At 54.6% G+C, this 15,631-nt stretch overlaps 1 protein-coding gene across 1 annotated transcript in view; it reads right to left on the bottom strand.

Moving 5' to 3' along the window:
- Positions 1-666: 666 nt before the first annotated feature.
- ZC3H3 (zinc finger CCCH-type containing 3) overlaps positions 667-15,631 on the bottom strand; it is a 129,847-nt gene continuing 114,882 nt past the window's right edge. Inside the window, exons 11-14 of the mRNA XM_029959255.1 lie at positions 11,433-11,611; positions 9,707-9,915; positions 1,480-1,557; positions 667-1,327 (exon numbers count right to left, since the gene is read on the bottom strand). Of these exons, the coding sequence (XP_029815115.1) occupies positions 1,296-1,327; positions 1,480-1,557; positions 9,707-9,915; positions 11,433-11,611 (498 nt within the window). The 3' untranslated portion in view covers positions 667-1,295. The remainder of the gene's footprint in view (positions 1,328-1,479; positions 1,558-9,706; positions 9,916-11,432; positions 11,612-15,631) is intronic.

The raw sequence follows: 15,631 nt of genomic DNA, 5'->3' as shown, positions 1-15,631 counted from the left end.
TTTTAAAAAAATCAAAGATTCAAGGGTTGGAGCAGCTCCTCCCTTGGATCAGACTGGATTTTTGATGGGATGTTCCTGCTGGAAAGAGAGAGGAAAAGCCACACTCCCGTCCCCAGGGGGAGGAAAGTCATTTATTTACAAACCAAACCACAGGAATTAAAATAAAAGACATTTCACGGCGACAGAGACGACGGAGCTTTTGTTACAAAACAGCTCTTGGGATACAAGGGGCATCCCAGGGTGGGATCCATCCATCCCTGGGGGGAAACGCTCTGGATTTGGGATGGTGACAACCCCCCTTCCCACCATGGGGGGTCTCTCTGGGAAGGGAAACCCCCCGGGGTGGTGTTTGGATGCCGTCGGCATCTTCCCGGAGCCACAGAGCACCTGAGCCCACCCCATTCCCGGGAAACGTCCTCAGGGAGCCCCAGCGCTTCCCCACATCCCTGCTGAGCCTTTTTTTTCCCACAGGATTTCACCCGAGGGGCGTTTGGATGGGCAAATCCCACCATCTCCCCCTGTGGCTCGGAGGTGTCCCCCAAATCCCATCTGTGGGGGGGTTCCCCAAAATCCCTGGGAAGTGGTGCCTATGGATGCAAAACCCCCGTGGTGCTGGTGACATAACGCCCTCTCCGTGCTTTGCTCCGGCAAAAAAACCCCAAACCTCTGGAAGAGTTGGTTTGGGTGTCCCACTGGGATGAGGAGAGGTGGGAATTAGGAGCTACCAGATCCCAAAACGCTGCGGGATGAGAGCTCGGCACCACTCCCAACACACATTCCCGTTAGGAATGCTCTCGGAACATGGCCCTGCTCCAAGAAATCCCCTCCCAAAAGCAAGAGAATGGAGCGGGATGGAGGGATCAGGGCTGTGGGGGCTTTACATCCCGTTACATCCCGGCCCGTGGCTGCCCTGGATTTGGGAACGTCACCTCAGGTCCCCGGATCACCTCGTGTCCGGGACAGCACCCACAGGAATAGGAAGCTCTTCCCAACCCCACAGACATCCAAGGAGCTTCAATTTGGCAGGACTTGCCTCCAACAAACCAACGGAGAAAGGTCGTTTATTGGTCAACGCAAAGATTCCAAACGAAGCCGCTTCCTGCGGGAATTCCCGGTGGGAATGAGAGGTGTATTCCCACGCTGTTCCTTGTCCGAATGGTGTCCCGGAAAAGCGAGAGGAGAAGGGGGTGGTGCCATGTCTGGACACGGCGTCCTGAGGTAGGTGCCAGGTCGTGCCCGGCTCTCCGGTTCCTGAGCGGGTCGGCTGATCCCGGGATCGGGAAATCGGGAATTCCTCACAGCCGGGGCTTGATCTGCAGCCGTTTGCCTGGAAGAAGAGCAGGGAAAGGGGATGGTGGGACGTGAGGAACACACCTGGACACTCCCAGGCTTCTCCTTGCCTGGTCATGAGGGGTTAAAGCACCGGAAAAACTGGGAATGTGGGTGGTTTTCCGCCCCGGTAGTGCCTGCCGGCCTCACCTCTGGCACCTTCCACACGGGTGTCCTCCGAGTCCTCCGAGGATTCCCGTGGCAAAATCCTCTTCCTTTTGGTGGTGCCTGGGAGGGGAAAGGGAGAAAAGAGGAGAAAGTCCTGGAGGTTGGCTCAGGTCAACTTGGAAATCCCTTGGAATGAAGGAGTGGGAGCGTCCTGAGCTCCTCTTCTGCTCCACATCCTTGGCCACATTCAGGATGGCTCATTCCCCAAATCCCTGAGCATCCTCAGGGCACTGGGAGGTCCCTTCCCATTGATCTGCTGCAAAAATTCCCAAGTTATGGGCAAAAAAGAGAATTAAAAAGGATCCAAACCTTCCCCCTGGAGCACAAGGTGAACACCAGGATCTGCTTTGAGGCTGAGATGGAGCTGGAAGGAGCAGAGCACTGGGAAGCTGCATTCCCCAGGAATTGCCAGCACTCCCCTGGGATGCTCCAGGTGATGGCTTCTGCTTCCTCCAAAGAGGGGCCTGGATGCTCATGGAAAGCCCTGGGAAGTGACCTCCCTGGAGGACAAGCCCAGGAACATCCCATGGATTGAGGTGAGAAGTCCTTCCCCCGTTTCAACCCAACCTTTGTGCAGGTTCTCCTGTTTTCCCTTCTCCAAAGGGTTTGGAAAGGTGGTTCTGTGGGGGAAGTGAAGGGTGGGAAGGAGAGCAGTGGCCCCCTGGGATGGATGGACAGATTGGAAAAACAGGAGGTTTCCCAGAAAAAAAAACGGGCCCGCAGCTTGTTGGAGGTTTAGTGGGAAAATTCCCCCCCACACCTGGGATTAGAGGAGGTGGGAAAGGTCATGGAGAAGACAGAGGGAATCCAGCCCAAACCCCCTCCAGGTGTTCTGGGGGAGCAGCACACACAACTTGGGAGCGTTCCCACAAAATTCCACAGCCCGATTCCCAACATTGGAGGTGGGACCACGGGGACCTCAGAGAAGCCCAGAAAGGAAGGATTTGGGGGGGCAGGGGAGGCAGGAGTGGGGGAAGGACCCCAAGCAACACTCAACGAAGGGAATCTCCAAGAGTTTTCCTTGGCTTTTCAACCTGGATGAACAAACCGGCTCCGAGCGGGAGCGGCGCCGGCAGTGACACATCAATCCGGAGCTAATTTATGGAAAACAAGGAGGGCTCATTGAGTGCCTTCCCACCCTTCACACAACATCCATACATCAGGGGCGGCCGCGGCGCATCCGGGGACGGAGCGGAATCCAGATCCCGGGAACGGCGACCCCCTCCTCCTTTTCCAGCTGACCCCAAGTAGGTGGGTTTTTTCCAGACTGGGATTTCCAAATCCCACCCTGGTTGCTGGAATTAAGGTCCAGCAGAGCTGCTGGTCGTCACCCCGAGGGGTCAAAATCAGGGTGTCCGTGGTCCTGCTCCACCGGCAACCTGGTTCAGTGGGAATGGCAAGAAGGGCTCAATTCCCTTTGGATGAGCTGGGAAAAAACGTCATTAATTAATATTTCCCATTCTGATTGCTGGAATTAGGGTTCAGAGCTGCTGGTTGTCACCTCAAGGGGTCAAAACCAGCATCTCCATGTTCCTGCCCCACCAGCAATTGTGGCCCAGGTTCAGTGGGAACGGTGGGAATGGCTCTTTGGATGAGCCAGACAAAACTTCCTTAGTGAAGATCTTCATTAATTAATAACTTCATTAACTAATATCTCCCACCCTGATTGCTGGAATTAAAGTCCAGAGCTGCTGGACCTCAAGGGGTCAAAACCAGCATCTCCATGTTGTCCCACCAGCAACCCCAACATCAGTTCAGTGGGAATGGTGGGAAGGGCTCAATTCCCTTTGAATGAGCTGGAAAAAACTTCATTAATTAATATTTCCCATTCTGATTGCTGGAATTAGAGTCCAGAGCTGCTGGTGGTCGTCCCAAGGGGCCAAAATCAGGATGTCCATGTTCCTGCCCCACCAGTAACCGTGGTCCTGGTTCAGCGGGAACGGTGGGAAGGGCTCAATTCCCTTTGGATGAGCCAGAGAAACTTCCTTATCTGATCTCCACAAAGTCCCTCAAATTAAATGTGTTTAGAGAAGTAGAAATATGGATTCCTGGGGGTTTTTTTGGGGGATTTTTAAATTGACCATAGATAACTTCCCGACTCCGGCACGGAGCCCGGACGCTGTCGGAGCATCCGCGCTCCATCCCAAACACATCCCTCAAAACACTGAGGCAGGAATAAGGGAACAAACCCAAAACAGGTCGTGTGAAAGGACTAAAGTGGTTGTGGGATAGAGGGAGACACTACTCCCGGAAAAACCAGAGCAGCGGGATGGGCGAAAACCGCATCCAAGGGGCGGGAAACCCGGAGCAAACGGTGAGTGAGGGGGAGTCGCTTTTCCAACCCCGGCGAAGAAAAGACATTTTCCGCTTTTGTGCTTGGGAGATCCTGCAAATGGTGTGATCAATCTTGGGCCTCTCTCCCCCCCTTCTCCCGCTTTTCCCTGCCTTTGGGAAGAGGCTCCATCCATCTCCTGGGAACCAGGTGCATCATTTATATCAAGTAGCAAAAGAGAAACCCCCTTTTTTATTATTTTTTTTTTTTTTGTTATCCCATTACCACGATTGAACCGCTTCCGAAGGAAGAGGAGCGCGAGTTTTCCGTCGGAAACCCAGACGGCTTTTTGGCCAGAGAATTTCGGACTTCCAGTACTTTTTTTTCTCCACCCTCCTCCCCTTTTCCCTGATGGAAATCAACATTTATTTTGCCTGAGCCTAAGGAGGTGTCAAGCAGACGGAGGGGACTTGCCACTCTTCTCCGGGGGAAAGGAGGGAAAAGGAAGGAAATCTAATCGGAATGTATTATCCAGTCTGAGGGGCGGACGGGGCAGTAAATCACACTTCAGGTGGCCCCATTAGATTTTTCAATCAAAACCTGCTTTTCGGAGCCGAGAGGCTCCAGCTGCATCCCACAGGGAAGGGAAAACCCAATTTGTTTCCTCCAGCTGCTGTACAAGAGGGGTTTAAAGGGATCTCAAGGCAGGGAATCTCCTTCAGGTGAAGGGGAAAATCCAGGCCCCAAATCCTCTCCCTGCTCAATTCCTGTGGGTTTCTCCATGGGGTGGGAAAGTGGGAAGCAGCTGGAGATGCCCCAAAGCCCCAAAGGAACAGGACGTGGCTTTTCCAAGCTCCACCATCCCGTTATAAAAAGCTTTGGAATTTTTGTGGGTTTCCCTTCCCGATTTCCCGATGGGATGTTCGGGCTCCGTCGTTCTCCCGATGCCACCAAGGGGTTTCATCCCCTCTCCTGCACCTTCCTCCAGGAATGTATTCTCCACCTTCCCCAGGGTTGCATCCCAGGTTCCCCTGGCTCCAGGTTTAATGCCATGAGGGGAAATTCCCCCAAAAACACTTCCCCCCCCCCCCTCATTCCCAAAGGCAAAATATCCCTTAACCCCCTCCCTTCCAGGCCACTTTGGGGAGCCCAAAAATTGAGAGGCCTTGGAAAGGGCAGCGCTCCAGGATTTTCCAGCTTTTCATATGGAAAAAGCAGCTGGGGGGGGGTGTTGGATCTCCTTGGCTCCATCCCAAACCAAATCCATGTGGAGACGATCCTGCTGCTGCTCCACCCAGACCTTCTGTCCCTCAAGGGAAGGGAACACCAAGATTGGGATGCCGGGAACACCAAGGCTGGGATGCCATGAGGAGCTTTATCCAGAAGGAAAAATGCTCCCATGGATGCTCAGAAGTGGGGATGTGGTGGAGAAGACATCCCACCATTCCCGGCAGTGCCAATCTCCTGCCAGGCTTCCACCCATCCTGGGACACCCTTTCCGTGTCTCTTCTCCTTAATTCCATCTTTTAGGAGGGAAAAAGCACCTGGACAACCAGCTGTGAGCTCCAGGGATCATGGATTGACATCCTTTCCCGGTAAGCTGCAGCTTATCCTGGAGAAGATGGAATTCCACCACCTTGGAGGGCCCTTCCAGCTTTTAGGTCATCAAAGAACTCCGGGTGGGATCACAGGGATGCCAAGAGGCAAAAATCCTGGAGCCAAGCCTAAAATACCAGAGGGTCTCCAAACCCTCTGCCACAGGTGGGTGAGACCTTAAAACTGAGCTTAAACACCCCAACAAACCAGGCCTAGTGGAAGGTGCCTCTTAAGGGCCCTTCCGACCCAAACCATTCCAGGATTCCAGGAAAAATGTGTTCCCCCCATTGGGGTCAGGGTGAAAGGAGGAGAAAACCCCCACTTCCAAAGTGATTCCTCCAGAAGCCAAACCCATAAGAAGTTGGACTTGGATGAACCTTGTGCATCCCTAACTCAGGCTATTCCTGACTCCAAGAGCTGGGGATGGTCGGACCAAGACCCACCAAAAAGGGGGCAGGGGGTCAGCAGAAAGGAGGAGCAAATCTGCATTTCCAGAAGCCAAAGCCATAAGGAGTTGGACTTGGATGAACCTTGTGGGTTCCCAACTCAGGATATTCCATGACTTCAGGAGCTGGGGATGGTTGGATCATGACCCACCACCAACGAGTTGCCCCCAGTGGGGTTGGAAAAAAGGAGGAGAAAACTCACATTTCCAAAGTGATTCCTCCAGAAGCCAAACCCACAAGAAGTTGGACTTGGATGAACCTCCTGCATCCCTAACTCAGGCTATTCCTGACTCCAGGAGCTGGGAATGGTCAGATCATGACTCACCACCACTGTGTTTCCCCCACTGGGGTCAGGGCAAAAGGAGAAGAAAACCTCCACTTCCAATGTGATTCCTCCAGAAGCCAAACCCATAAGGAGTTGGACTTGGATGGTCCTTGTGGGTCCCTAACTCAGGATATTCCATGATTCCATGATTCCTGATGGATCATGACCCACCACCAATGAGTTGCCCCCAGTGGGGTTGGAAAAAAGGAGGAGAAAACCCACATTTCCAAAGTGATTCCTCCAGAAGCCAAACCCACGAGAAGTTGGACTTGGATGAACCTCCTGCATCCCTAACTCAGGCTATTCCTGACTCCAGGAGCTGGGGATGGTCGGACCAAGATCCACCACAAATGGGGGGGTGCCCACGACAAAGAAGGAGCAAACCCACACTTCCAAAGCGATTCTCCCGGAAGCCGAAGCCGTAAACAAACCCGGGAGCGGCCTCCTCACCTCCCCCGAATTCCCGGGAAGCCGGAGCTCGGCGGGGCCGTTAAAAAAAGACTTGGAGCAGCATCTTCCATTAACGTTACGACCGTGAAATACGACAATCAAACGGCGGCCGTCTGGCGGCAAATTTGCCCCCGCCCGAGCTGCTCGGGGTTTTATCGCTGCTCCGACGCGCGGAGAAGCTGTAAAATGTTTACAGAAAGGGTCGTTTGAAGCCATAAAATCCTCTTTTCTCTCCTAAACAAGGCTGAGCGGAGCCATTTACGCGGCCCGGAATGTTCGTCGGGGGAGAGGAGGAACATCTGTTCTCGCCGGGAGTTTCGCGGCGATCTCTTCTCGAACAAATTAACTAAAATGGGGGCTTCTTAATTAAATTAGCGCTGGGTTTGGAATGGGTTGAGTCGGGATGAGGGGGCCGGTGAGGTTCCGGCACAGGGGATTTAACTGGGAGGTGAAATATGGAAAAGGCCGTTACCTGGGAACGGCCGTGGGAGGGGAAAGGGAGACAGTTTTCCTGCCGGTTATCCTGGCTGGATGACATGGGGTTGTTCCTGGTCTGGAAGGGGTTTGCCCTCCCCGTTCCACAGGGGGTGCTTGGAAAGCTCCAGCGCCCTCAAATCCCAGAATCATTTCGGCTGGAAAAGACCCGACCCTCCAAGACCATCAAGTCCAACCTTTGCCCGGTCACCTCAACCACAAATTACTCCTCCCACCCCAAATTCCCAGGCTTCTCTTGCAGTGTGGGAGGACGATGGCGGATTCCGCTCCGTGCATTCCCATCCCTATTTTCCATCCCCTTTCCCTGTATCCCAAGCCCAGGCCCCCACTGAGACCCCCCCAAGCTGATGCTGTTGCCCACGCCGGTCCTTAAAGGTCACTTCCAAGCCCCCTCCCTGTTCCTGCCGCGCACGGAGCCAACGTTTTATCCTGTTCCAGGATTAAAAGGGCACTTTCCTAGAATTCTGAAGGTTTAACCAGGGAATTCAGCTCATTCCATAATAACAACCTGTCCCTCTCCTTATTTATGATCCCGACAATTTGTGTGTCGACTCCAGGCTCCACAAGCACAAACCCACCATTATCACCCCCAAAATCCTGATGCCGGTTACACAAGGACTCATCCTGACCATTGACACAGCTCAGAATCCCGGAATCCCAGGATATTCTGAGCTGGGAGGGATCCACCAGGATCACCAAGCCCAGATGAAGTGGCCACCAGTCCTTCAGTAGCACCAACGGCCTCATCCCGCCTCCTTTTGGGATTCCTCTTCTCCCGTCGGGTTTTGGGAATCCCTGGATTCTCCCGTGCCCCCAAACCCCTTGGATGAGGGTTAGGATGAGACCCAAGTATGGGCAAGCCCACGGGACAACATTCCCGTGTCCAGACTCGCCGCATTCCTTTGGCGGGGAAGTTGCTTCCTCGTCGGATGATTTTACAGCCATCCGTGATTCCTGCCCGGTTTTCCTTCCCTATGGATCCTCCAGTATCTGTTTTCCTGATGCCACGTGATCCCCCTGGCAAAGGAGCACGGAGGGAATGCATGCCCTGACCTCACCTCTGCGGAGTTCCTCTCAGCATTCCCAAATGAACCGGCTCCTCCTCCCCACACCCAAAAAGCCTGGAAATCATCCTTCCCTGCACGGACACGCCGGATAAAGAGGAAAAGGACACCCTCACTGCCAAGTTCTTCCAGGCTGCCAAGTGTAATCCAGGGCCTTCCCCGGCCAATCTAACTTTCAACAGCCTTCTTATCCATGGATTAATTGCTCCAACTTCATCCTGGAGATAAAAACCCCACTCTGGGAACAATTCCCTGGCCCTGCCGCTGGGATCAAAAGGGAGTTGAACCAGGGCCAAGGAGAGGGAAGGAGCAGGAGAGAAATCCCTGGAAAGGGAAGGTGAGAGGAGCTTTCCCAGCCAGAATTATCCCTCTCTGTTCCCACCACGCTGCAGTCCAAAGTGCACTCCTGTGACTTCGGGAATATGTTGTTAATCCTGGGAATTCTCTTTCCGACAGTGTTCAGGCATCTCAGCCCTCCCTGGCTCGAAGTGATTGAAGATTCTTGGTGCCCGCTCCAGCCTGGATTTGGTGCTGGATTCATCCCTCCTCCCAATGGGATCCCACTCCAGCTACACGGGAAGCAGGGATTGAGGATGGGAAGGGGTCCTACTGAGCCACATCCTGTGCTGGCTGAGCTGGGGGTGGGAATTCCACCATTCCTGCCACAAAATCCTGTGATTTGCGAGCCTGTTGTGAGATCCAGAGGCTGCACATCCCTCTGGAGAAGGATGGAAGAGGAAAAGGGAAGTGAGGAGCAACATCCCACTAAAAACCTCCCGGCCAGCACTGGGAAGGAGCAGGCACATTCCCTGCCTTGCCATCTCCATCACCTCTGCTCCTGGAGAAACAGCCCTGGAGCAGCCCAAAGTCCCATTCCCTACTGGATTTTCCAGAATTAGGAACCAAGGAAAACGCTGGAGAAGCAGAAATGCAGCAAAACTCCGCCGGGAGCCTCTTTGGAAAGAAACAAAGACGTTTCTCCTCATGGCTCCAAGAGTTTTCCCACTCTTTTCCCCCCCTCAGTTTCAAACTGAAACGTTTCCCTGAACTTTTCCCGAGATAAAAAGGCACGTGTCAGAATTCCCAAGGAGTTCTGCTCATCCTAAAACTGCATTTTCCCAAACTTTCTACCCATTTCCGAAGTGGATAATCCCAGATTAAAGCAGCTCTTCCCTCCAACTCGTAGCCTGTCAAACACCCCATCCCATTTCCCACTGGGATGTTTGGATTTGCAAGCTTCCAAGTTACTTCCCGCTGGGAAACACATGGGATGGATGGTCCAAAGGTCCTTCTGTTGGCCCAGTGGTGCTTCCCAAAGGAAGGAGCTGACGATAAAACATGGGATAAAATCCTCCCACGTGGTTTCGGGAGCGAACACAAGGATTTGTGCCCAGATGGGAGACCCAGTTTGGGCTCCCAGTGTGAACTGGGAGTTTGGAGCCTCCCAAGGAACATCAATCCCATCAAAACTCACGGAGAGCAGCAGGGAATAACCCTCCTGCTTGGAAAACGGGAGCAGTTCGGAGCACACGGGAGGAAAAACAGAGGATGTGATTCCTACCTGGCTTCTCCTCCGGCTCATCCTCATCCTTCTCCACTTTGCACCCCCGGAATCCGGGATATTCTGGGGATCGGAGGGAGATGAAGGATGGAAGCTTCTGCAGGCAGCTCGTTGGCTTGGCGTCCTCCTCTTTCCCAAACTTCCCCTCCTGCTCCGCACTGGAAGGTCCAGGAATTTCCCCATCATCGTGGAGCTGAGTTGGATCATTCCTGCAGGAGGCAGAGGGGACAAATATTAAGGAAAAGCAAACCAATCCCACTTGGCAACTTTGGGAATGGCACCACGTGGCCCAGGGCTCCCAGGGCTCCATCCCAGGCCGCTCCGTATCCCTGGAACCAACAGGGATTCAGCCATAGCTCCTCCCTCCCCAGCTGGATTCCCTGTCCTGCGCTTCCCTGCCAGTTTTCCAGCTCCTCAGATTCTCATGGAGGCTCCTGTTTGGGAGTGAGCAGAGGGAAGGGGAGCAGGGATGGCTCGGAGATGTCCCGCTGGGTTTGGCTCATTCCCAACCCCACCTCTCTCTTCCAGGCAAACCTGACACTCCGGTTTGTTTCCCATCTCCCACCACGGTGCCAATAAAGGGAAAAATAAACCCCTCTGGAGCAGCTTCCAAGCCAGGGCGTGCTCCCATCCCCACAGGAGGATGCCAGGAGCCTCCCAGCCATCCAACCCTGTGCTCATCCCTCCTTCCCTAAAAAGAGCAGGGAGCTATTTTACACCTCGTTCACACCGGGAACGTGAGCTGGGTGTCATTCCAAGGCTCTTCTGTCACCAGGGATAAGTTGGGAGAACCTGCTGAGCGCTCGTCCCCCCTCTGCTACCTTACAAGGCAGGGCCAGGACGAGGCCCAGGCCCGGGAAGGAGCCTGGACCAGGCTGGCACAGCTCCCAGATCCCTGTGTTTCCATCCCACCTTCACTCCCACCTCCCGCTGGGAAGAGCCGCGGAGGAGCCGAGCGCCTGGCTCCGGGTTTTCTCCTCCCACTCGAAGCAGGACTTTGAGACTTCGGTTTTTAAAGCCAAATCCCCTCTTTGGCTTTAAATTGAATTCCATTGGGATGCAGGAACTGCTTGAATTCCATTAGGAATGTCCTGCAGGAAGGGCTGGGGGGTGAGGGAAAGGAAGGGGAGGATGTGCTGAGGCCAAGGAAATCCGTCTCCTTGTGAGGATGAGGATCAACATGTCCATCATCTGCCTGGGGGTCCAGCCCAGCACCCAAAAACACCAGGAAGAGCTCAGAGAGCTTCCAAGGACCCAACCCAGCATCCAACTGTTTTCCAAAGCCTCTGGTACCTCCGTGCCCGCCCGGCGGTGAATCCAACCCCTCCATGCTGTGCCGAGGGCTCAGCTCTGCTCTCCACATGGATTTAAGGAAGAGGGATGGTGGTTTCCAGTTTTCCCCCAGAGCTATGGATAGGCTGGACCCACTTCCAGCAGTGGAATCCCCACCAGGGTTCCTCCATCTCCCAGGTCCACAAAAGCCTCGGAGATACCTGGAGCTTCCGGAGCCCTGGATGGTGCATTCCCAAGGGCGAATCCTCTCTTCCCTCTCCATCAGCTCCCTCCAACACGGACACTGCCCAACCCTCCCTCCATCAGGAGGATAAATAAAATAAAAACCTTAAAATAAACCAGGACACAAGACCTGGAAGAAGAAAGATCCGGAGCGGGTCGGGAAGGAAACCATTTAATCCGGCAAAAACGAGTTCATCCCGCTTTTTCCTACCTGTCCGGCTCCTCCTTGACCCATCTCCACTTGGAAGGGGGGTCAGTGTGGTCTCCGTCTCCTCCCACCTCCTTGGGGTGCCGCCTCTTCTGGGGGTGCAGGAGTTTGCAGCGGCCACCCTTGGGACAGACGCCCTTCCGGGCAAAGTCAGAACAAACCAGCGTGTGCTTCTTCTTGCACTGCCGGGGAAGGAGAGAGCGGCGTCGGGAATAGCGGGAAAAACCCCCTGGGAACACGGGAAGGGCTCCCGCGGGTGCCACCGACACCTCGCTAAAGGGAGGGGAGGATGTGTTGGTGTTCTCTTCTCCGGATCCAAATCCTACCCCACGGCAAAACACTCCTATAAATAACATTCTCCTCCGGGATGTTCCACGCCCACCCACGGTTTTCCAAGTGATTTAACGGATCCAAGCGATTTTATGGATGTGGTGAGTTTGCCACCAAAGCCTTGATGGCAATGATTTACCCCCAAGGTGGCCATGCTAGGAGGTCCCCAGAGAGGTTAATTGGGCTGGAGAAGCTGGTTTTGGAGAGGACACAGTTGTCCCAGACATTCTCAGGGCTTGGGAAGGAGCAGGGAAAAGCAGGAATAAAGTCCTTTTAGGACTTATTTTGGGATCGCTGCCCGGCCCTGAGGAAGGTGGTTGAAGGCTGGAGCTCAACCTGCTCTGCCCAGGGATTGGAAATGAGTTTGGTTGATGCTCTCCCATCCCAGGAAGCTTAGTGTGGCCATGGAATGGGGCTGGAAAAACGATGGCATCAAGATGTTCATCCCTAAAAGTGCTTCTGGCACTTCCAGACCCTCAGCGCTCCAGAGCTTCCCCACAAGGCTTCCTGCTGGGAAAGGGCACTATTTGGCAGTGGGAAAGGCAGGGAAGAGATGCAGGCAGGGAAGAGGAGATGCCTTCAGGTGGGATTTCCCTCAGGGCGACCGGGAATGTTGGCGGGGGGAAGAAGAAGGAACAACCTCTCTCTGATCTCCGACTATTCCCAAAATCCAGCAATCCAGAGAGCCCATCCTAGTGAATCCCAAGGGATGCAGGGTGGGAGCAGGTCTTGGAGCCCTGTTAGTCCCACTCCCAGCCAGGATGCTCCATCCCACCCAGCCTGGCTTTCACAGGAAGCACCACATCCATGGTGGGACTCAATCCACCCCATCCGGCCCAGCTGAGGATTCCCAACACCAACATTCCCTCGGGGACCCTCTCCACAAGAAAAGCATGTTTCTCCAACCACGTGGCTCCTTCCAAACTCAGATGCCCACCCGGAAAACCTCCTCTCTCAAATTTTGCACGGATCTGGCGGGGGGAAAACGGGATGAATCCACCGGGAAAGGAAACACCAGGAGGGTTTCAGGGTCATTCTGAAGGGGGGGAGCTCCTGCCCTTTTCATGGAACGTGACTCCGGGGACGCGGGAGCGGCTTCCCGTGCTGACCTTTGGGATGAACGGGATCCCCGCTGAGCCCTGGGAGAGCTCTCCATGAAAAGGCAGAAGGGTTTGGCAGCTCTGCCTCCCGGGGATCCGGCACCGGAGCGAGGAGCTCATCTGCCGGAGGTTGGGATGGTGCTGAGCAGCAGGAGGGCTGGGATGCAGATGGACACACGGATACCGTGGCTCGGGGGGGGAGGATGGTGCTGCTTTTCCACTAAAAATTTATATAAAACCCCCATTCCCGTGACTTTCCACCTCTGTCAGAAGCCAAGGGACAACTTGAAAGTCGAGCTGTGGCTCTGCCGTTACTCCAAAATCACAGGTTTCAGAGAAACATGGAATCATGAAATGGATTGGGTGGGAAGGGAGTGGAAAGATCACCCAGTCCAACCCCCTGCCATGGGCAGAGACACTTCCCACCATCCCACGTTGTTCCACGTTGCTCCAACCTGGCCCCAGGGATGGGACAGCCACAGCTTCTCTGGGAATTCCATTCCAGCCCCTCACCACCCTCCCAGCCAAGAATTCCTTCCCAATATCCCACCTAACCCTCTGGCAGTGGGAAGCCATTCCCTTTGTGCTGTCCCTCCATCCCTTGTCCCAAGTCCCTCTCTAGCTCTCCTGGATCCCTTTAGGCCCTGGAAGGGGCTCTCAGGTCTCCCTGGATCCTTCCCTTCTCCAGGTGAACATTCCCAGTTCTCCCAGCCTGGCTTTCCAGATGCTCCTGTCTCCATTTTCCTCATTTTCCCACCTCACCCGCAGACAGGACACATCCTGGACCAAAGACAAATGCTTGGAAAAGGCTGTGACAGGACAGGAATTCAAATGGAGGAATTTCTCCCAAAATATTAATGAGGAGAAAAGCAAATCCCTCCACCTGAAAACCGCCTTAAAAAGAAAGGAAACGAAATTAGGGAAGAGGAAAAATAACAGCACGAGACTGTGGGGATGGGAAACCCCCTGGGGCCGGGTCCTGGTCCAACCATCCCAGTTCCTGGAATCACAGAATATCCTGAGTTGGAAAGGGCCCCCTCACCCCCCCAAGGACCATCAACTCCAAATCCTGTCTCTTCACAGGACAACCCCACAAATCCCTGAAAAGTGAGACCCACTTCTGGATAGAGGTTTTCCAGCCCTAAATGGGCTTGGAAAGGAGAAGAGCAGGGAAAAAAAAGGAGCCTTGGCCTCCCAAACTCCCATGGATGCTACGCTGAGGGATGCTGTTGGTTTTGGGGAAAAGCCAAGGAACGTGGCTGTTTCTTCCCCAAGGGATGGGACAGCGCTGGGATCGGGATGTGCTCCGAGCTCCTGAGTCAATCCCATGTTTGTTGGCTCCATGGCAAAAAGATACTTAATAAAGCAAACAAACCGTGTGTGACTAATCCCGGGGCTGCGCTCCTGGCTCGGGTTCCTAATGGCTTTTCCACGCCTTTCCCAACCCTCCTTCCGGAACACCCCGGTCACACCCCGCTGTTTGGGGAGCCGGGATGGCAGAGCTTGGGATCGCCTTTCCCGCTGGAAAAGCCCCTTCTGTTTATTTACAGCGGCCTCCCCCGCTCCTGCTCCCGTGTTCGTTCCCAAGCCCAGGCGCCGGGTTTGCCGCAGGGAATTTTCACTTCTCCGCCGGGATGAGGCCAAGCTGGGGCTGTGGGGTGGTGCTGGGAGCCATCTGATCCCTTCCACCTGTCGGGGTGGCTAATTATACCCCCCCAACCCACCCCCGGGACCCCCGCCAGCCCACAGGTTGGGCCATAAAAAGGGGGAGGAAAAAAAATTCCGACGGGGAAAAAAAACCTGCCGGGGGCAAAACTTCACCCCAACCTTCCAGCAGCGGGATGGAGGTGCCACGATCCCGCTGACGATCCCGCTGATGATCCCGCTGTGGGGTTCCCGCCTCAGCCTGCCCAGCGTTGGGATGGTGCCCAGCTGGCAGTTCCCATGTCCAGGACTCCTCCCCAGCTGCCAAGGAAGCTCCGGGTGAATTCCAAGGTGCCGTTGGCCTTAAATGGTCCAATGAATCCCGACGTGCCCCGGGAGAGCGGGATTGGGATGAGGGGCTTTGCAGGGCCCGGCCTTCTTTAGCACAGAGCTGGCAAAGGAGGAGGAGGAGGAGGTGGCAGCTGGTGGAAAGGCCTCGGCAATGATGTTAACGAGGTTTTTCCATGGAAAAGCTCAGCGGGAGGAGGTGGAGGGCGGGAGGAAGGCCAGGTCAGGTCACTGGGCCAAGCACCCAACACCCGCTGACCTGATGATCCCATCCAGCCTGGCATTCCCAAGCACTTTGCTCAGGGTGAACTTCTCAGGTGTCTCCAAACTTATCCCACCCCCTGCTCCTTTCCCAGGGGAGGGACAAGAGATGGGCTTTGATGATTCTCAGGAGGTCCCTCCCAACTCGGAAGTGCTGGAGTGTCTTCCTATGTCCTTGGACCCTTGGACCTGTGTCCAACTCCCTCCATCCGCTGTGGTGGACACAAATCCCACCAGCCAGGCTTTCTGGGGAGTTGGGAGCACTGAAACCACAAGTTATTCCCCAAAACTCAAGCGCCTCAACTCCAGTATTTCCTAATATTTTTTAAACCCCTCTTGAGCATCCCACAGAGCTTCACTGGAGCTATTCCAGGTATCCCCCCAGTCGAGCAGCAGGATTAACCACCTGGATGGTTGTCTTCCCATCTCCTTGGACCTATGATGGACACAAATCCCACCAGCCAGGCTTTCTGGGGAGTTGGGAGCACTGAAACCACAAGTTATTCCCCAAAACTCAAG

This window comes from Manacus vitellinus, unplaced genomic scaffold, assembly GCF_001715985.3.
Source record: "Manacus vitellinus isolate BGI_N305 unplaced genomic scaffold, ASM171598v3 scaffold_1_pilon, whole genome shotgun sequence".
NCBI lineage: Eukaryota > Metazoa > Chordata > Aves > Passeriformes > Pipridae > Manacus > Manacus vitellinus.
Note: the sequence above shows the minus strand (reverse complement) of the source record. Positions and strands in the feature narration are given on the sequence as shown.